General features: G+C 50.2%; 1 protein-coding gene across 1 annotated transcript in view; it reads right to left on the bottom strand.

The window, feature by feature from the left end:
• The window catches only part of TLL2 (tolloid like 2), a 93,189-nt gene that overhangs the window by 45,078 nt on the left and 25,712 nt on the right, over nt 1-22,399 (bottom strand). Inside the window, exon 2 of the mRNA XM_040606625.1 lies at nt 12,976-13,086. Coding sequence (XP_040462559.1) covers nt 12,976-13,086 — 111 coding nt within the window. The remainder of the gene's footprint in view (nt 1-12,975; nt 13,087-22,399) is intronic.

Here is a 22,399-nt window from a genome sequence, read left to right as displayed (position 1 = left end):
TTGCAACCATCAGGGAAGCTTCTGGAAGAACAGGATAAGTGAAACTTGATGTTACATGCTGCTTTTTAACTTCCTTTTATTAATCAGTGGTCAAAAACTTTTTAGCGCAGAAAAAACACTTTATTGCGCTGGATTTACTAACCACAGAGAAAGTGATGATTTTATTAAAACGAGCTCTGCTGGGAAAATGAGTTTCAGAATGCAGAACAGATGTTTCCCAGGGCTGGTGAGGAGTCTACAGCAAAAACCTTTCATAAACCCCTGGGCCCTGGAGATCTGAGCAAATGATTGGAGATAGATCCTTCAGCATTTCCTGCCAGTGGAATAGCTAAGTTCCCTCAATTTACTTAAAGAAAAATAAATTCAAGAGGAGAATTCCGAACCCCCAGTTCCCTGCAGGAATCTGTTTTTCATATTCAGAGTAAGATGACTAGCTGCAACAACTCAGGAGAGTCCCAGGGTCCAGAGGCTTGACAAGCAGATGTGTCATCTCCCCATCAGCTCCGGGAATGCTCGCGCAGGGCGAGGACGCTGGCTTCCCAGGGAAGCCCACGAGAGGAGGATGGTGAACACAGCAAAGCGGACGCACGGCTGCCACAGATACGAGCTGCAAAGCCCTTCATGCACCCAGCCCCTCTGCCGGCGCTGGGAGCAGGCAGGGCAGAAGCGCAGGCAGAAGCGCAGGCAGCACCGCTTCCCAGCACCCCATATTTTCCCTGGGCATCCCCTGCTCTTCTGGAAGTGGCAACATCAAGTTTATAGTGATGCATACATTTGATGCTTCTTCCTTTGAAAGAAAGCGTTGCAAGAAATGGGACAACCTGATCCAATGTTCCCACCAACCTTTCAACCGAAAGTCAATGCTTAAGGGGAGCAATGCTCTGTGGAGACAAGGGAGGACTGGGAAGACTGGGAGGGGGTTTCTGCAGGCTGTAACACCCACCTCTGTTCCCCAGGGTAAAAAGACAGAAGGATGAGAGAGAAAAGAAAGGAAAAAAGTTACCTACAACCTGTGTCATGTCACCGATTTCCTCCAGTGAGAAAGAGTCCTGCAAGTCCCTGGCTTACAGTGCTTTTAACTGAAGTAAGTGAGAATTAAAAGCTAAAGCAAGCACACAAGCCCTTTGGCCATATGGCACGGCCAGGTCCCCAGGCACAGTGTGCAGCTTCTCCCCCCAGCACAAAGCACCAGCGACCCCCCCAGCCATTGAACTTGACTTCTCATCAGTCTGACGGATCAAAATCTATTTCTAATGGGCACCTGCCTCGCCACCACATCCATTTCTGCTCACAATAATCCTCCTCCTTCAAAAGGAAAGAAAAACAAACGAACCTGCAGGTGATAAGGAAAGTGGAAGAGCTGGCTGGGGTTCACCCGTTACTGTTCTAGCGGGGAGCACAAACCCCCCGGCCCCCCTCCGCTAACACCCCTTTCCCCCCAACCTGCGCAGCCTAATTGCTCCAGCCTGGCATCGCCAGGGCCCTTTGGCACAGCCCCGCACGGCCCCAGCACTGCTCCACAGCATCCCCTGCCCCTCTCCAGCTGTGGACTCCCAGTCGGAGCCAGGGGCCCTCAGCAGCCCCGCCAGACCACCCCTCCCACCCAGCCTTCCTAATCCTTTTGTTTTCCCCCTACCTTGTTTATACTGGATAAAAATTAACTGAAAATGAAAACACTACGCTGGAAGCTAAACTATGTTTGAACACAATTAAAACTCCTTCCATGGAGAGCGTGCGGCGCCAGTGCAGAGACCTTTCCTCCAGCTTGCTTTCTGCCTGGATATTCAGACAATCCCAATTCTGGAGCTTCTTGGAGTGTTTTTGGTGCATTCTTGCCCCCCAGGAGCCCACCCCATGTTTAACAGGCAGCTGAGAACCCTTGGCAGATACAGCTGGGACACCCCATCTGCTGTGTCACCCCCACAGCTCTTCTAAAGGACACCCCAAACTGGCTGCCAACAGCAGGGAAACAGAGGCATGAGCCAGCATGGAGGCAGAAGGACAAGTGAGGCTTGAAAGGCTTTGGGAGCACAAGCCAAACGTGGCCACTGCTGGGTAGCCTTAGGCCACCTCCAGCCCCAAGGCCCCAGCTCCCTGGTGAAACAGATGCCCAAATCATTTGCAGCCACTAAAGAAGCTGCAGGGGAGCTTGGGGGGGGGGGGGAAGCGGCAGAGAAGCCTCCCTCACCTTGGCGAGCTGCCCGCTGAGCACTGCCCCGTCCATCCCAGGGAGCTGTGCGCCCGGTGGGGGAGTCACACCTCACACCCACCGAGCTCTAGCAACACCATCAGCTGCAGAAGGAAGAGCGGCTAATCCCGCCCTAACGCCGCCTTACGCAGCTTCTCTGCTCTGGGAAGTGGAGCGGCAAGATACGCCAAGTATTTCCTTTTGCCTCTGATCTTCGTCCTGCAGAAACTTGTTCCCCGTTCCCCAGGGCTGTCCAAGTCACCATCTGGCCTCAGAACTATGGCAGCAAACATAGGTCCAGCGTTTCAGCCTAAAACTAATTTGCTTTCTTTCCCCACTTGACAGCTGAATAAATACTTTGTCCTTGCCGTTTGAAAAGGGGAGCCGCAGAGAAGGCTTTTTTGTGCACTGCAGCTACCAGCACCAGCCTTCTTTCCAAATTAGTCCTGAACAAGCGGCTCGAAGTGAACACATTTATTCCACAAACGTAACCCCTTTCTGTTCACAATCAACCATGAGCAGTTTACAACGTCTAATTTATTTGTTGTTTGTCGTTATCCATCAAGCCATTTTGGCTACTGATTGTTTCTTGGACCTGCCAAGCTATTTCACTGAACAGAGTAAGCGACTTGCATTTTGTGGGCACAGCAACATCCCTGCTTGAAAGGGGAGCGCCCGAGGTTCGAGGCATCCCTGCCAGCCTCGCGGAGTGGCCGTGCTGCTGGGGCTGCTCTCAGAGCCTGCTCCTCGCCGGCCGCTTCTGCCTGCAAATACACTTGCCAGAACGCTCTCGGGGACAGCCAAGCAGCCTAGACAGTTGAGGCAAATTCAGTTTTTCATTTGAGCAAGTATTTAGGGAAACTAGGCATTTACCCAGCTCTGAAGCAAACGCATGATTTAGGCAATTCCACAGTTATTGGCTAAGCACTGTTGAATTTTACAATTAGGGTAATGGATTTAACTTCCAATGTAATTTCCATATGGATAAACCAATCTCCTCAAGCCCATGTGTTCCCTGCAATACAGTTAATTAATATAAAGCTATTTAATAATCTCCACTTAAACACAAAAGACTATTCAGGCTCTTCTGGCATTGGTAAAAGGAACAGCCTCCCAGCGTGTTACACCAGCTGTAGACAAGAGCAAAAGAAAATTTAATTAAGAGCGATCGAGAGCAAGACAGTCGCAAACAGAAATCAGATGTCATAACTGCTCTACACGGTGGCTACCCTGGCTCCTTGAAGGGTTAATCACGCCATCTAGCACCAACCGCCTGTTCGGAGATGTGCCCAGAGGTGAACGCAGGGGCTGGGGAAAGCAGTGGGGCTGGGAGCCAGGGCCAGGCCAAGCCGAGCAGGGAGCCACAGGGATTCGGCACCGTCCGTGCTGTGCCGGCACTGCCGCCGTGTCTAGAGCCGATGGTGGCACCAGGTCAGGTAGGAGGCTGTTCGGAAGCACAACCACAGAAACAGGCTGTTTGGAAGCAGCTTCAGCCATGACATCAGCACATGTAGTTTCTGCAGATGTCTTTGGGCTCTTAAAGAAAGCTAATTGCTCATTAACAAAATCCAACATGAATAATTTCTGACGTGCAGCTTTTGACAAGAGTAATACTGACTTACTGCCTTCCTGGCTGATTTTCGAAAGCAGCATTATGAATTGGACTTGCAGTATAAACACGACCAATGTTTCCACTGAGAACGAGTAAGTGGCAGAGCCTGAAATAGCTGGAGATTTTCGTTACAATGGAGAAAGCTTTATTGCTTGTGCAGATTAATTTGAGCAATATTGCAGAGCTCATAAAATCACTAAAAGAAATACTCTGTAAGGCTGAATGTTGGCTGCACAGCAGAAATAAAACCACTTATTTTGACAGGCGGGAGGCCACCATCCAGAAAAGTTGATTTCAGGGAACAGTGCATTTACAAAACAAACTTTGTGGTGCATGTGACCAGCTGCCATCGGGAACCCAGACAAGAGGGAAAAAATACATCTCGCTCCACGGGGAGCGTGGAGCCAGCAGCGGGGCTGTGGCACCTGGGCTGTGCTCCAGCAAGGGCCAGAGGGCACCTTCACCCACTGCCCCGGGCTCCCTTCACCCTGCCCTGCAGGACCTTCATCGCAAGCACAGGGGAAAGTGGAGATGGACTTTATTCCTCTGGTGGTGAGTGGAGCATTTCTCTGCTGGTTCCAAGCCAAGCTGGGAACACCACAGCCCATTGTGCGAGGGAGCACTGCAAGCCCCACTGGTCCCAACCAGTTTTGAAGCAACGTGTCGCACTGGAAAGACCCTAGTCAGAAGACAATCAGAGCCTGCACACCTTTTGGCGAGGCAGTTGGAGTAAAAAGACTCCAGCACCTCTTGTTGCTACTCAGGCACATCACAAGCAGCACCTCACCACCCAGGGAAGCAGTGGACAGCCCTCCATCACCATCTGATGTTGACCCAAGCATTATATAGCACCCACAGACCACTCTCTCTCCCACATCATATTTCAAGGTCATATAAGGACTGTAAAAAGCACAGCAAAAGTAGGTACAAAAACCGCGCTGGGAAGCAGGGATAACAGTAAGACAGCATTTGTCAGGGTGGGAGACAGCTCTCCATGGGTATCACCTAAGGGAGGTGTCTGAGGGGGCAAGTAAAGAGGAGAACAAACCTCCTTGGGTCAATCTAGGAAGGGGAAAACGGCTGAACACACTGAACCCCCTCCAGGCAGGGGGCAAGGTGAAGCTGCCTCCTGAGGGATGGGAATACGGCCCTCTGGGCTAGGGCTTACAAGGGGCCCAAGGGTGAGCATGACTCTAAAGCAGGAGAGCTGAATGTGCAACGCAAAGGAGCTTGTGGAGTGAGGGCATCAGAAGAAGCCCTCGCGTTTACAAGGCAGCAGGAGCAAAGAAATGAGCTGCTGCTCTGCACCCCTCTTGTGCCCCCACACCCAACAGCTAGGGGAATTCTGCTATACTGGAAGCAAGCAGCACAGAAAGGACAAACCAGCCCAGCCAAAAGCACAAAGCTGGCCTCTGCTGTGCTTTCAGAAGTGTAAGATGCAAAGCCCCTGCAAGCAGAATCCACACCTGTGGATGGAGCTGCAGCTTGCTGCGTGGGCCAGCACATATGCCATGCAGTGCATCCCCGGGGCTCTGGACCCAAAGCCCGTGCAATCACCCCACAGGCACTATGTGACTGACAGATCAACCCATCAGCAGTGGCAGGATGAGAACAGGGAGACACGCCTGACCAGCCAACTTCTCTGCTCCCGACAGCCACACTGTCCTGGCTCACAGCTGCTTCTCCAGCCTTGCAAGGGGGATCTGTCCTCTTTGCACATACACACCTCCCACGCTTTGGCACCTGGACTGGATCACCTTCCCTCCTCTCCCCTCACCAGGCACCAGACTGGCTACTCCTGTGACTAGCAAAAGGCATCCCTAAGATCAGCAGTTAGAGAGAAAAAACCCTCTCAACGTTTTCCAAAAGGACTTGAGGTTGGCACCTGGGAATCAAAAAGAGTAAAGCATTTGGAGTGAGAATACCAACCCTAAAGATGAGCATTTGCTAGCAGGAGAGCCTTCACTACAGGGGGAATGAGCAGGTTCACCAGCCACAGCCAAGGGTCATGGGCTTTCCAGGCAATTATCTTTATGCCAGAGAAAAATCAGGAAGGTCTGAGAAGGTTGAATAGGATTGCAAGACTCTGGGCTGGAAGGAAAAAAATATAATATCTGCTTTTCTGCAAAGAGGAGGTCACTGGTTCATTGCATGGAAATGCAGAACTGGGAAAGGGAGTGACTCAGAAAAGCAATGTGAACAAGAGCACTCTCAGCCCTAGAGGACTTACCCAATTCTTCCAAAGGGAAGCTCCTGCCTTGCCTTAGCAAACTACAGAAAATTCCTGTCATGGTTGTCTGCTCTGGTAAAACCCCTGGCTGAACGGACCCAGAAAGGTAAACACTGGGGCTAGTCATAGGCACATCATTTGGCACAGCTAAACGGATCTCAGCACTCGGCACCTGACCTAAGCCTTCGGCAGAGCGGGCTACAGCTCCTCCTCCTCTCCAGGGGCTGCAAAAAGACATCCCTGGAGCACGCCTCACGCCTTGCAGAAAACTGAAAGGAGGTAGGGAAACAGCTGGACAGAGCCCTCAGACAGGTCTCTTGGAACAAAGACTTTCCTCCACCCGCATAAGAGGAAGCAACCTTCACTAAAGGCTTCCTAGTGGAAGAGCAGACCCCTGTAGAGACTTCACAGGTGTGGGTTATGTTACAGCACATACATAGTTATTTGCATTGCTCCCGGCCAGTTACAACCAATGCAGCTCAGTTAGCACGACCCATAGATTTGCTCCAAGCCTAAACGAATGAAAGGTTGGGCACCAGGCAGCCCTGAACCCGCCGATGCTGAAGTCCACCCCTTCTACCTTGAACCAAGTGCCACTACTGCAGAGCGCCGAAACACAAGTCACAAGGGAAAACCAGCTCTGCGCTTGGCATGCACGTGCCAGGTCAGCTGGATTTCAGAGTCTCTCCTTCAAATCCATAAACCAGATCTTCCCCGGAATCTCAGTCAGTCATGGTCTAAAATCCCAGCATTTTGCATTCTTCTAGAAGGGCATTTTGCACTAACTTAAATTTCACTAGAAACACACCAGGAGCATTAAAGAGGACTTGGGAGCAGTATCCAGCACTACTAGTGGCCACAGCCCCTAGACAGAGCGACCTCTCGCAGAGTGAAGCGGTGGACACCCTGCTGGCGCCTGCCCCCGGCAGCATCCCCTGGAGAAGGCCTCCCTCCACCCAGGGGCTGGGCAGCACAGCTCCTAGCGGGACAGCTGCTCTTCAGCAACCTGTCCTGCCAGCCACTCACCTGGGAATCAACACCTCGCCTCAAGAAATAACCAGAGAGCAGTGAAACTCATTTCAGGGGCTGACAGCCCACCACCCCTGAATGAAAAGCTGCCATGTAGGTTGCAAAGCACTGCGGTCACCCCCCCGGCAGGGCTGCGCACCCTTCTGCTCCCTCCCACATCCCACCGGGGTTTGCCTCTGTGCCCCAAGGCAGGTTACACATGCTGCACTAAAATCTGTGATTCCTGGGTTGTTGTGCTACAAAAGAAGATACAAGCCAGTCCTGAAACAGGAAGAGTCCCATGAAATAAACAGACCATGAGCATCCCAAAGCAAGAAAGGACAAAGCAGCCTTATGCAGACGTGGTGAAGCAGCAGAGCAGCGGCCAGCACTTCCACAGCACACTCCGGAGTGGTGGAGCTGGCTCACGCTGACAAAACAACCCCCTGCTCTTAGTCAGAAAAGAGTTAATGCAGAACTCCTGCCTGCCACATTTCCCAGAGAATAATGTGTGTGAATGTGCTGTCAGAGCCTCACAGCAGCCTCCGCCTCCCCTCTAATTTCAGTAGAAATCCCAGGATCAAATATATCCCTGTCCCAGCCACACCGCTATCTGAAGTATTACTCGCTCCAGCCAGCAAAGATGCTCTGTAAATCCCTCCTACCACTCACCTGTGGCAATGTGAAAGCCTCATCGGGGCCTTCAAGCCACGAGCCTAAAAACCTCTCCAGATCAGAGGCAAAAAAACCTGTTTTGGCTGTTCTTGAAAAGCGTACTTGGCAGAGGGGGGCAATGTGCTCAGCAGCACACCCAGCACAGCATGGCACCAGCGAGGGCAGCCAGGCTCCCACGTCTCCTCATCTGCTGGTGCCAAACCCAGATGAGACAAACTTGCCTTTCTCACTCACAGAGCTGCCTTTCAGGGCTAGAAACTGCCTCCACAATAAAAAAAAAAAAAATATCAGGAAAAGAGATAATATATCAGAAAATCCACTTAATCCCCAAGCTGCTCGAAATGACTTACATTAAAGCCCTTAGGATTAAAGAGGCACGTCCTGCCCACAGGCACAGCAAGAAAAGCAAAGTCTTCCCCGCTGTGGCCACTGCTTCAGCAGATAAGGCAATGAAGCAGAGGTGACCACCCTGGCCCAGAAGGGACCATTTGGGTCCGAAGGAGAGGGGACACTGGGCGCTTCCACAGCCTGCCTGCGGATCCCCTCGGTTCCCATTCCAAAGCCATCTAGGGGTTCTCAGCAGCAGAGGAATCCACAAAGCTTTGATTCAAGTTTCTTCTAAATTAAAATTATATTGTAAAAGCAAATATTTTCGCTAAAGTTTAAAAAAAAAGAAAAAAAAAATCTATGAGAAACTTTTGAAAACCGTAAGCTTTTTGAAAAATCTCTCACCGAAGTGATGAGGAGCTGGTGAAGCATGGGCTTGCCGAGGACTGCGCTGGCTGGCAGATCTCCAAGCACCAGCTTCATTTCATTATGTTTGAACCATTATGGCATCTCTACGGGGCCAAACCCCAAGGGTATCCACTTCAGCATCACTACATGGGAACAACTGCTTTTCATAGTGAACATGACACCTAAACGTGGTCCCACAGCAACAGAGACAGGGAGGTAAGTAATGTAAACATTTAAAAGCCAAAATAACGCTTTCATTTTAACAACATCGCTTACTGTTTGTCCCCTCTTCTAGCTGAAAAAACATTTTTAAGGGGGATTTAAGAGGAAATTTCCCCTTTGGCAGATTGTTATGTGGCATTACAGGTGGTAACAGCAGGAAGAATGGGTGATGCAGAGGCCACAGTCTGACCTACAGAATCTCTTCTTATATGAAAAGCAGCAAGCAAAAAGATCACAAGCAATTCTGTGAGCTTAGGACCTAGGTTCAAAGGAGAACTGCCAACGGAAGGAAAAAAAACAAACCATTTTTTTCCTGGTTTAGAAAACTAGAAAAATCTGAACTGAAAGAAAGGCCAAATGTCCAAGTTTAAACAGCTCTTTTACCAGATCACCGATGAGAGTAAAACAAAGCTTCAGGTAGAGCAGAGCTGAGGTTGAGACGCCTGTGGAAAGGGGCACAAAAGTCACACAACTGGCATGATTTGAACTGGATTAGAGCTCAGCGCTTGGGAATAAAGCTTCAGGGAAATTCTGAAAGAGTCCGGGCAAGAAATGAGCTGGCTGGTGGCCCTGAGCCCGCCTAGAAGAGCCCGTCCCCTGGCATTCACTCGGAGATACTCTGTGCTGTGTGCAAACACCCCCTGCCAACTCACAGCTCAGAGCTTTAACCGAGGCAACAGAGATCAACATGCAAACACCTAAAAACTACTGGGATTAAATGGGCTACATGCAGCTGCAGACTGCCACCATGCCTGCCCTTCCCTCAGCAGGACCTGAAGAAAGCCCTGCTTTTATAAATGCGCCAGAGAAGGATGTTTGCACACACGACGCTATTGCAAATCCTCCTGCAGTTTTCAGCTGCTCAGCCTGTGCTCTTCCCAACAAATGCTTGGAAAGAAGCTCCTTTGGAGCTATGGAGACTGCCCACAAGAATAAGGGCTATCAGGCCACATGCTGTACTCCAAAAGGCTTTAAGTGTGTAACACAAGCGATGTGACTCCCAGTGCAACGCCAGTTCCGTGTGACCTGTCTCTCGCACAAAAGAACCCAGGCATACTGGACAGGGATGCAAGGCCAAAGAGGGACATCACTGCCGGAGCTCTGAAGCAAGGTACCACGGTGGGTACCAAGGACACAGCTACGCCCAAGCGTAACCCCCGTGCGAGCATCTTTCAAGGGGATTGCCAGAGAGCTCTGAGCCCACATCCCTCGGCAGGGAGGAACCACGACCCTGCTCCGTGACTTCACCGGGAAGACAACTCTATTTGGTCCATTGCCTTAAGTCCCAGATACCGGGAATAAAACACTAGCTCCAGTATTTGCTGGGAGAACACTCTGATACACTGACCTTCGAGGCATCCCACTCTCAAGCAGGCTCACAGATTTTGAGGGTCTGAAGAGCAACTCTGGCATTTCTGCAAGTGGGAGACTAATGCAGAAGACAAGCCTCGAGCACATCCATGCTGTAAAATCAAGCTCAGCACAGAGAGCTGTGGCAGAATCCAGATGGTCCTCAGATCAGATTCCCTGCCTCTCCCTCTCTCAAGGGCCTGGGGAAGGGCACAGCTATCTGTCTAGGCACAGGCTGGGAGAAGGGGGAAGCTTGAAACATCTGAGTCTCAGCCCTCACCAGTCAAGACAGAGCTTTTCATAAAGCAGATCATCTTCCATCGGATCCAGTGAAGAACCATGTCCCCCATCACCCATAAGTACATACTTATACCAGATGTATAGATGATATCAGTGCCCACATAACAAGCAACAGGACAAGAGGAAACAGCCTCAAGCTGTGCCAGGGGAGGTTTACATTGGACATTAGGGAAAATTTCTCCATGGAAAGGGGCAGCCAAGCATTGGAACAGGCTGCCCAGGGAGGGGGGGGGGGGGGGGAGTTTCCATCCCTGGAAATGTTTAAAAAACGCATAGATGCAGTGCTTGGGGACATGGTTTAGTGGTGGGCTTGGCAGTGCTGGGTTAACGGTTGGAGTTGATTTTCTCAAAGGTCTTTTTCCAACCTAAATGATTCTATGATTCTATGGGAACCTCATTCTTGCTCCAGAGCCTGACAGCTGCAGATGCTCCACACAAGCTAATAGGGTGTACGCCTGTAAACAGCCTAGCAGTGTCAAACAGCACAGCTTTCAGCCCCCCTCCCCGCCAAACAGCACTTTCTGGGGATAAGGAAACAACGCAAGGGAAGAAGAATGCCTGGCATAATAGCGTGTTCAGAATCCCAGCTCCCAGATACGAAGAGCCTGTGTGTCTGCATATACGTATTAAGTACTTCCTCCACTATACAACTAATCCGATTAACAGCTTTAGGAAACTCTGAAATGTTATAATTCAAGAGGTCTTATTCATAAAAGGTCTTAGGCTGTTTCTGTACAGAGATTGCATTCTTCCCATTGGAAATAAAAAAACCAGAGATCAGGACTTTCTCCCAGGAAGAATGAGTCCCAGTCCCCACAGTGCTGAAGTAGACCACCATCTTACAATTCACAGGAGTGTCAAGCAAGCCCTGCTGGAGCAGTATCAACCCTTTCTGCCCCTGCAGAGAGCCCCCTCAGAGGGCAGGTGGGCACAGAGACCCCCCTGTGTACCTTCTGCGGAAAGCACGACAGCCGCGGGGGCTGCCCGTTCCCCAGCTTGCATTTGCAGGGGCTGAAAGCCACGGGGAACAGCAAAGCCGGCTGGAGATGAGGACAGGGCGAATTGAGCAATGGGACATCAACATTCACCTATTGCAAAGCATTGTACGAAGCGACCAGCTTTGCCTCAGTCAATAAAAGGTGCTGGGAAGAGGCAAGTCCAACCACGCAACAAGCCGTGGTTGTAAGACACCAGTGCCTGCACCATGTGATACAGATGTGGGTTTATAAAATTCAGTTTATTTGCCAGACAGCGTGGGTTTGGCACCAGCACCCAGTGAAAAAGAAATGTCCTGGATATGATAACTGAAAAAGCCACCAAAGCAAACCAGTACAGTCAAGCACTGTCTGGCTTTGCTTCCCCAGCAGCCTGCTCACCTGACTTCAGGAACAGACAAAGGGTCACTTACTTAGTCCTCATTTTCTGACTTACCTTCTGTTCTGAAGGCAACCTCCCCCCAACCACCCTCCTCACCTGAGAATGTGCCACAGCCCAAAACACGGTACAAACGGGCTAAGTGATGCAACAGTGCAGGATAACAGCACTCCCAGGGAGCAATCAGTGACCTGAAGCACCAGACAGCCCTCCTCCACCCAGAATTTCAGCATTTACATGAGTTTAATGAGTTACATCGACATCAAAAGCGTGCCTCTGTGTTGGACGTGTCACTTTTTGCACTCATCCCAACAGGCAGCCGGAGCACCGATCCCCAGAACAGTGTCTCCACGGTGCCTGGATGCTCTGAAATCAGAGTTAGGCAGTCACATGGACACAGAACCAGCCACTGGTCCTCACAAATGATACAATATGACCTGAGATGCACAGGGGTCAGGTGAACACACGATTTCACTGATTTCGGTCTCTACCCAACCTCTCACCCTACTTGCTGACCTGAGACTGTAACAGCCGGGAGAGAAAATAACTTTGTCCTGACACATTTGGTCTCCAGTCCCCCTGGTATCTCTCAGAGCACAGGCTTCCAACAATTTTTCTCTTGCAACATAAAGCAGAGCAGAGACAAAAATACTGCAGGGAGCACCCAAACCCTCCGAACCAGCTGCAGAGCAGAGCTGGAATCTGGTCAGAGCTCCCCAGTCCAGAAACAACTCTGGTCTGGCACAAGCTGGAGCACACATAAGAGCTGTGCAGGGGCACAACAAAAGCACATGTTACCCCATCTATTGGCTTTACGGAAAACCAACATGACTGTTACCTATTTCAGTTATAGCATCACTTCAAGGGTAGTCAGCATGCAAGACTGCAGTGGGTTTCACCTAGGTAAAACTAGCTGAAAAAATGCACTATACCAGTAAGATGATACATCGCAAGAGAAGGGGGGAAGGACAATCAGAGTCAAAACTAACGCCAAACTGAAGTCCGACTTCAAACACATTTCCTTCCAAATCAGCAGAAAGGCAGTTCCTTGTAGAGAGAGACCAGTGCTGTAAATTTGAAAATCTCCCTCAGACAAGACAGGATTCAGCTACATCAAATTGTGACTTGGATTTTAGCTACCGGAGCTCAGAGGTGGATGTCCCTGTCAGCCACGTGCCGACGCACCGCACACCCTGTCCTGGCTGCGGGACAGGCGCCATGGGCGAGGGACTGTCCTCGTCCCAGGTCAGGGGCAGAAGGCATCACCCCGGCCGCCCTTACCTGAAGTGTGCCTTGCGCTGCCGTCCGAGTGCTTTGTGAGGTCAACACTTCGGTCTATCTGAAACAGCTTCAGATCATCTTCGTCTAAAGCGATATCTCCCCAAAAGGCAGCTGGAGAGAAACAAACCATGGTTAGTTTTTATTTTGGAAGGGAAGTACAATTTCTCCGTGGTTTGCACAGTGCCTGAGAGGCAGTCACCCCATGGGCCAGAACAGGGTAACGCACAGCAGTGGTTTGAAACGCACAGACAGAGCGGGCACCGGCGGAGGCCAGGTGACAGCATTTCAGTCCAGCCGCTGCCCAGACCCCCCAAAAAGAGGTGATCAGCCAGGATTCCCAGCGTTACGTCCTGGCACAGGTCTGCTCCCAACCAGGCATTGAGGCGGTGGTGGTCCCTCATCATTAAAGCCTACAAAAGGGACAATCCCTGGCATTCACCCTCTTAGCACAACGGAGCTAGCCAAGCCACAGCTCAGATACCGATGGAGATGTTGCCTCCGCAGCATCCCCAGGCTAACAACTTGCCTAAGACAGGAGGACAGCAGTGAAGTGCTCAAGCTCAGCAGCCTGTATCTAAAGACTCCAGTTGCCAGCCTGCAGGACCCCATACACATGGTTGGCATCCTGCATCGGTCAAATCTGAGCTGAGAACCAGCCTACCATTTCCACTTCAGTGGAGAAACACCAGTTATTTGTCCCCTTGTGGACCAGTTACCTAGATTTAAGTTTGCAGAGTTTTTAATTTTGTAAAAATGAGTATCAGTCAGAAGTCATGAAAATAAGGTAAACAAACTGGTAACTCAACATTCACAGCTCAGAGAAACAGGCTGGAAATAGTTTGAGTGGAAAAAATTATACCCCTGGAGCATCGTGACCACGTTGATTCTGCACAGTGTATAGTTACCATTGTGGGAATTGGAAAAAAATAAACAGAGGTGATGAGGCAGTTGACTGAGCAGAACAGATCTTTCCAAGATAACAAATAGGTTACAAACGGAGCTGTTGAAACTCATACGAGAAGCTTGCGTGGGCCAATAAAAAATAAGAAAAACCAGAGCAAATTAACCGGTGGTACAGTTCAAGAGAACTCTGTAAGCCAGGCAAGGAGTGATGCTGAGTGGCTGTCTGCAACAGTGACCAGATTTGATGGAATCGCTTTTTTCTTCTCTTGTTAAGTCAACAACATTTACACTACTTGGCAGGGGGGAAACATCCCACTTGCTACACTAGCAGCATCACTGATCGGAGAACGTTCGGTCTGAGAAACCAATGGGTTCTACTGATCACCTGGCTTTCAGCGCCAAGACCAAATGAAATACAGACCTTTGCCTGGGTGTCAGAAACCTGCCATCAGATCCACAGCAAAGGAATCGTGAAAGGCTAACTCAGAGTTTTTCCTAACATCACATGATGCTGGTTCTGAAGTGGCACACACCTCCTCTGTTCTGCATCTCAGCACCTCAGCCAGTACAACAGCATCTGCCAGCATCACCAGCGTGGGACGCAGGAAGGGCAAGAAGCCTATGCCTGCTACCGGGGACATCCCAGCTGCCACACGCTGCCCAGCGGCAAAGCCCCTTCCCAGGAACGCAGCTGTCCCCCTGGTTACCCGGCCACAGCAGGGGATTGGAGATGGCCTCAAGGGAGGCTGCCTCTGGCTTTTTGGCTGGGTCTCCGTAACAGTGCTACCAAACCCCAGAGTATAGAAACACAGCAACAGCCCCAGAGCAGGATGGAGTGCAGACAAGCCCACACGCAGACCGACACCAGCTGGAACTGGAACAGAGCCCCCCCTTTGCTACACGAGCACAGGGCTCTGTCACCCCGCAAGCTCTTAGAAATCCAAGCCCTCACGCAGAACAGAGGAGAACTTAAAATACTGTCAGATCCTCACCAGCTAACACGCCTACCAGCATGGCCAAACATCCCAAGCTGACTGGGAATGGCCAGTGGAAGAAAGCAGAGACAGGCTCCTGTCTGCAGACACTGAGGTCTTCAATGAAGCTGACATAGCTCCTGTCTGAAGAATTTGAAAGCACGACATTTTGTCTACCCAGATAAATGACTTGCTCAGGACAAGGTAGCAGTGAAGGGGCCAAGATGCAAGCGGCATCCCATGCCCCCAGATTCCCTCCCCAGCCACATTCCATAAGTCATTACTATACCGGCCAACTAGATATCCATTCCCTACCCTCCTGCCGAACCCACCGTCCCATTTCAGCCCCAAACTAACTGCCACAACCTTGGGCTCCCAGCAGCTCCCCTCCCTCAGCACCACACCGTTTGTTCCTCAGGCTAAGGCAGCCCACACCAAAGCACATCCTTCAGGGCAAGCCTGCAGCACAGATTTACACCAACAGGATTTTTACATTTTCCTTCCCAATGGAAGGCAGCAGTTTTGTCCCAGCCCTAGCAAAGGAACCTCTTTCTGTTACAAAGCCATACATCATCCCGAGAGATGGCCCACTACAAAAGCTGAATTTCCCTAGCATTTATTTCCAGCTCTCCGCAGTCCCAGCATGCTCCAGAGAACCATGATTTATCACAGTCCCCAACCAGCCCAACAACTTTCCTCACTGGAAGTCCTGGCTGAGAATGCAGTGCTGCAACTTCTCCTGGGCTGTCAAAGGCTCCTTCCTAAAGGCACGCAACCCTGAAAGAGGCTTGCTTCCACCCCGAGGGAGCTGTCCCACAGGAAAGCCCAAGTAGTTTATTTTAAAGGGTCACAAGTTCAGAGATTGCTGGCAAATGAAGCATCTCAAGGCATCCCTTCTGATTTCCCTCACCAAGGTCTCCCTTTAATATAATGTGGGAGGATTTCCAAAAAAAGAAAACAAAAACAAAACCAAAAAAAAAATTAAAATCTCCGAACAGCAGGCTAATGAACTTGGAAACCAGTATTTCTCTTGGCAGAGAACTCTGCAGTGTACAGCCAGGTGCAGGCTCTTAGCGCTCGGTGTGACAGCGTGCCAGCTTTTCTTTAAGAAGATGCATTAATCGCTCCGGACAGTCGGAACAGAGCAGCTCTTATTGAGGTTGATGGAACCAATATGAGGCAGTTTGCTTCTGCCTGGATGAGTAACCTGCACCAGCCCCCCCAAACATTTAACCTCACCACCCCCCAGCATGTGCAATCAGACAGCACTTGTCTGTTGGGGCAAAGGGAAAGGACAACAGTGTTTGACAAACAAATCCAGCACCCAAATGGAAAAAGCAAGCCTAGCAAAGCCGTCTTTGCTTCCAGCACAGAGAACAGCCCATGTGCTGGCGCTGTGCGCTGAGCACAGGGATGCTATGGCACCTGGAAGGTATGGCAGGTACTGGGAGGGGAACACCTTCTAGCATGGGACAGGCTGAACAGTTTCTCCAAGGTGCTTCACACACAGCCACAGAGTCCAAACACACTGATGCCTTCACAGTCCTCATTTTCCACAGTAACCTTTTGCAGGGCTCTGGCAGGCTCACACTCCAAAGCAATGTGACAGCCCAAAGCATCTTCTAAAATCTTCACTGCTTTTCCCTGCAAATCACCTCCAACCTGTTTTTTCCCCCAGCACCCCGAGGCAATTCCCTTCTCCCATTCCCCGTCTCCATTTTCTCCTTTCCATGGTTCTGAGTAGCACAACCTCATTTCAAGGGAGAAAAATAATTTTGCTGACTCTTATGAGAACTCAATACAGAAGTGTTCACAGCAGTTTAAAAATATTCCTTTTCCATGAAAAGTGTGTGTCATCCAGGGCTTTTAACAAGATTTTTTTTTTTTTTATTTCCCCCCCCACCCCCCCCAAAGACAACAAGTAGGAAAAAAAAATCACCAAGAAAAACTTCTGGTATTCAGCCAGAAAAGTGAATAGCATTGCTCCTAAAAACACATCTCAAACCAAAATGCAATATTGTGATTTGTTAAAAGCATCTCTAACACTTCAAAACAAATACCTGGAGATGGACATCCTTCACCCTCACTGCAGTCAGCTCTGAGTTTATACAAGTGTATGGGTGTAGAGGAAAGAAGCTGGGTTAATTAGCATTGATAATATACAGCTGTGGGCTGGCTTCAGGGGTGTCGGGTTGGCACAGGTGCAGCTGTGGTTGGTTCTGTTAAGTGGTCGAAAGCTGATGAAGAGAGAGCAGCCAAGGAAGAAGCAGAGAGACAATGCGTGCCCTGGGTGAGGCAAGATGAGGAGAAGGCAGCAGAGGGACTGTATGAAGAGTATGCTGGTATGAGGTGGTAAAAGACCTTGTTGCAGCTTGATAGTTTGGAGAGTGCTGCAACATGGGAGCTGGCAGAACAACGTAACTCCACACTCGAGCAACACCACCCAACATCCGTGTTTGAACTGCTCTCCAGCCACCAAGCTGGAGCAAAACCTTCACCCATCTGCCTGCCACAACCACCTGCTGGGAAGCTCCAACTCCTGCACCAGGGCATCAGTGTAGCCTGTAGATTTCCTGGGATCACCAAAGCAGTCACCGCCCAGACGCTATGGGAGACCATGGCAACTTTCCCTGTAGCACCCACCAGGACCAGCTGTGACAGATTCACAGAAAAAGAGCCCTCGGAACCAGGCATGCCCTGCCTGCTGGGAAAGCTCCCTCCATCCTGCTCCACCTCAGACACAGACTCTTTCACTGACTGAAGCTTCTATTAAGAAAAGGCAGGTTGTAGGTGATGAATGGGATCTGAACCCAGACTGGGGGCCATGCCCTCTAACAGGAGCCAAAGGAGCCCTCTTTCTGTGGGGCTAACTAAGTTAGTGCATGTCATCAGCTCAAGGGTCTCATCTGAATTAGGGCCAGCCGGCACAGCTCATGCCGACAGACTTCATTGCAGTTCTTCCAGCACAGTTTTAATGCTGTTTTGCTGGAAGGACTTTACTCTCACTTAGCTGGTTTCTAACAGTGCAGTACAGCAATGAGCATGGAAAACAAATAGCAATGTGAACCCAAGCGGATGCCGCAGATTCCTTCCATCAATACTCACGACTCAGGCTCGGTTTTCATGAATGTTCACAACCTCTGCATGTGGATGATAGCTGGGTTCCCAAGCAGAGATGTCTCATGGTGCAGAATATCCAAGGAAGAAATGTTTGCACAATCAACCTTGGCATCCCGATTTTGCAAGCATCAACAGATGGCACTGTCAGGCAGCCCGCACAGCCTGCCTGGGGCTGCCTGACACAGGCTGGGCTGTGCCACCCAAGCGATAAGTCGCACCGGCTGCTCGTGGCTCACAGTGCGATTGAAGGGTGTGCTCCCAACCTGCCCCTGAGATCCATCCCACGTCTATTTGTAAGGGACAATGTCTATCCCTTCCCAGATCTCTGCTCACCATCAGCTGTGTTACTGAGAGATCCTGGGGCACCAGCTCCTCTGGTTCTAGAGTTGTTTCATACCTAAATAGTACAAGGGAACACCAACCTTCCACCTCAGCAGCAGGAGCTATGGGCAGGGGGTGCCGGGCACATGCAGACACAGGTAGGCAATACCGAGTGCCACCTCCTGGCAAACAACAATATGACTGTTCGTGCACCAGCAAAACCATCAGTTATTTTTGAGCATTTGCTGATGATTCCCCAACCTGACAGGTCTGACAGCCAGGAGATTTAATTTTCAGGGCCGGCCACACTTTCATTAGCACTAACCCTCTGCAGTCTAACAATAAATAAATACATCAGCAGATCAAAGTGCGTTCTCAGTACCTCCATATTTATTTCTTTGCAGAAAGACAGGTCTGCTACTGTTGCTGAACTGCCTGCTGGTGCAGGAACCAGCAAAACAGTATCCTGGAGGATGCTAAGATTTATACCTTGAAGAAAAATCAACACATTCCTTTGGGCAAAGTAACAACTGCGTCAGAGGGAAGAGCAAAGCCTCAAAATAAGGCAGAAACCAGCAAAAGAAAAGAGAGAATATATCCCAAACCAACACTTTGGAAGCAGGGCCAGATCCCGAGCATCAAACACTCAAGTCAAAAGAAGACAGGAAAGAAGCAGCACTAACAAGCAATAAAATAGCACCAAGACTGCCACATTCAGCCAGTTACATTTTCACCTGGACCAGTTTGTTTTTCCTCGGTAGGAACAATCAGAAGTTTCCCACTGGCCACCTTTGGGGATAAGCTGGTATGAAGGCTCCTGCAGTAACCTGCCCCAGCAGCAAGGGTGCCCGGAGCCAGAGCTGGTGCCTGGTGTCAGCGAGGGGCCCTGGTGACAGGGACTCAGAAATTCAGTTTTCAGTGGGCAGGAGCACATTTCATTTCAGAAGCAAGTCTCAGTTTGCAGAGGAATGCCCAAGATGACGGTCCACTTCTAAATGGCAACAAATACTTCAAAAACATCAAAACCTCCTGCGAATGAGGCTGAATCCCTGTTCAGACTTCTGCAGAAACCTGAATTGCCTAAATTATGGTGTGCAGTGCTCCCACAGCACACTCTCTTGGGAAGTTATCTGCAGGAGACCAAAACAGGCCAGGAATTCTGAGTCATGTTCAATGGATCTCCTTTCCTGAAAGGTGATGACGCAGGAACCAAGAAATATTTTGGGCTTGAGTTTGTCCAAAGCTGCAGAGATGCGTGAGCATATGCAACGACCAGCTTTAAGGAACGATACCAGCTCTCCCTTGGCTGAATGCCATGTTGTTTCAACCAAGTACCAAAAAATTCAGTGGCATGAATTGCAGTGCTGCCATGGTTAGGTTAAGAGAAAGAGCTTTTCATTTTAATATTTGTAACCCTCCCGCTGCTGGTGGCTTCCCTACTCACGGTCTTCATCTTTCCCACATCAACATGGCAGTTGCTCCAGCCTAGCGATCTGTGAACCGCTGCTGGTACCATGAGCGATGCCGAGGTATGTGAAGCAGGGAGCTGGCAATCCGTGCCACAGGCAGCAAAGCAGCTCCCTCTGCGGCGCTGAAATGGTTAAACACTTGCCTCTTCATTAGAAAGCACTGCAGGGGGATGTCTGCTGCTGCTGCAGACCACCTCACTGGGTTAAGAATGCTACTCCGTAAAGTGGTCTGCAAAACGCAGGGGACTGGCTGAACCCCCCTTGCTTCCACACAAAGTGAACTGAGCTCTGTGAGCTCCGTAAAGTTTGTGCTGCTTTCTGCTCGGGGGGAAGGCAGGTGCCCTGTGGCAATGCTTTTGTGCGGGGGGCTTTGGCTGTGGTGCACCTCTGGATCTCTCTCCCTGGAGGCTGTACGCAGTCTGCAGCAGAAGCAGCTATCATGGACACACAAACCTATGTCGTTTGATCCCCAACACATGCAGAGCCACCCCACAGGCAATTAAATTAACTCAAGAGACCTCATTCCCACGCAAGTGAAACCAAGCTCTGCCACACCACTGCCATCTGCCCAGCAGCCCCGGCCCCCTCCCGTTGCCCAAGGGACACAGGTATCCTCCCCACAGCTCCACCGCTGCCACAGATGCTCCACTCTGCTGAGCAGTGGCTTCGATTTCAGCACCTTCTTTTCTCGCAAGCCAGGAAGGGCTTTCAGATCCAGCAAGCACCATGCCCCCACCTTGTGCCACCACCTCAAAGTGAGATTTTTTTTCCTCTGCAACTTCTGCCAGGTCAGCATTTCTTCCATCCACTCCAGTGCTAGCTCTTGGCTGGATACCACCCCATCCCATCCCTGTCTAGACATCCTTCCATTTGCTATTGCTTAGCGTTTGAGGAAGCAGTCTGCACATAAGGTAGGCTAGAAATAAACCCAAACATCTGTTACTGCACTGAGCTAGTGGACTATGAAGCAACAACCTCTCTTTAGAGCATCCAGGGATGATGAGAAAGCACTTGTTTTGTGCCTTTAGCTACCTACATCCATAAGCCAAGCAGCTGACACCTTCCTAGCCTGTAGAAGAGAGTGCAGGGAAACTGCTAGTGTCCACAAGTCTCTGTGTTTTCCAAGTTACACAAAGTTCAGAGCCACATCAAGAAAAAGCCAACAGTGACTCAGAATAGACCTGCTGTCTTCTCTTCAAGCCAACAGTCTGGCCAGATGCCTTGCCAGAAACAAAACAAAAACCAAACTTTGATTTGCCAACTTCATGTAATTCAACCAATTCAACCATTATTTCTTCCGCCCTAGCTAGTTTAAGAAGTGCCAAAACCAGCATTTGCACTAAGCTACGAACATTTTCTCCTCTTCTCAGCCCAATCAATTAAAACTGATTTTAGGAACACCCAGTACTGGCCTTAAACCAAGAGGCTGTAACACACACGGTGTGGTTTTTTAAAATAAAACAGTTCTTCTACATGCAATATCCCACAGCCAGGCACTGTCAGCCTGTAACACGCAACAAGCACAAGCTGGGCACGGCCATGGTGCTCATACTGCCCATAAAGGCTGGAGCTGCTGCATCCACTCAGCCCAAAGCTTCAGCAAGTTCTGCATCTCCCAGCCCTGCACTAGTGAGCATATTCAGTAATTTATTACAGAAATCAGAGGAAACAAAATTCCAGGATTGCCAGACCTTGGACTGCTGGGCACAGTGGAGTTTTCCCCTTAGAGCATCGTGGTATGTAGAAACTCCCTCTTGCAATGCAAGGTGTTTAAATGCCCGTAGGGAGCCCTGCCGCAGCTCCTTTTCGGAAGGACAAGAACAGAAAGCTTCATATTGAGCCAGATTTAAGGGAAGCTCTGCCATCATACCAAGGGAAGACCTTCAAGGGGAAACTTGGGAGGAAACCCTGTAGTCGCAGACAGGTAGAACTCAGCAGGTGAGCTGCATCTCAGCTCGCAGGAGTTGGCTTCTGAAACTCCACCAGAAAGGCAAAGCCCTGGTGTCCCCAAAGCCTACCCCCAAGAGGTGGGGGGAAAGTAATACACAGCAGCCCCAAAAAGCAGCTGGTGCAAGCAGGAAAAGCCTCTCACAAAGACAGCACTGACCACGCACAGCATTTCATGAGGAGCACAGAAGGGACACAGATGGCAGCTGGATCGTGATGCAGGGAAAGGGGAGCCACAGGCAGTTCTCTCCCTGTTTGACAGTTCACAAGTGGTCCAGATGAGCCCTGGCCTCCCACAGTTTTTAATCACACCCTGCTGAAAAGTTATTCTGACTACACAAAGGCAGCAGACGGAGACAAGAGACCAAGCCACCACCTATCCCCATCCCCTGCCTGCACCCTCCCCTTGCAGGGCATAGGGCTCTCAACTTGAGCAGAAGTGGGAACCAGGAAACAAAACCACAAGCAGATAAGAGCATTTTTCAGTCTGACCCTAGATGATAGGACCCACAAACAGTACAGTGGCACTACCTGACAGAGGCAGCACCTTCCCCAGGGGGCTAATGAAGCGATCCTTGTTAGCTCAACCTGCAAGGCTGCAATGCCGGCTGGAAATCCAGTGTCGCTTCAGCTGCCCTTTAAGAGCAGGAGAAGGCAAGGTTCTGGGTAATGAAATCCAAGGATGCCTTT

Source organism: Falco naumanni, chromosome 9, assembly GCF_017639655.2.
Source record: "Falco naumanni isolate bFalNau1 chromosome 9, bFalNau1.pat, whole genome shotgun sequence".
Classification (NCBI taxonomy): domain Eukaryota; kingdom Metazoa; phylum Chordata; class Aves; order Falconiformes; family Falconidae; genus Falco; species Falco naumanni.
The sequence above is the reverse complement of the archived record's forward strand: the minus strand, read 5'-3'. Positions and strand labels throughout refer to the sequence as shown.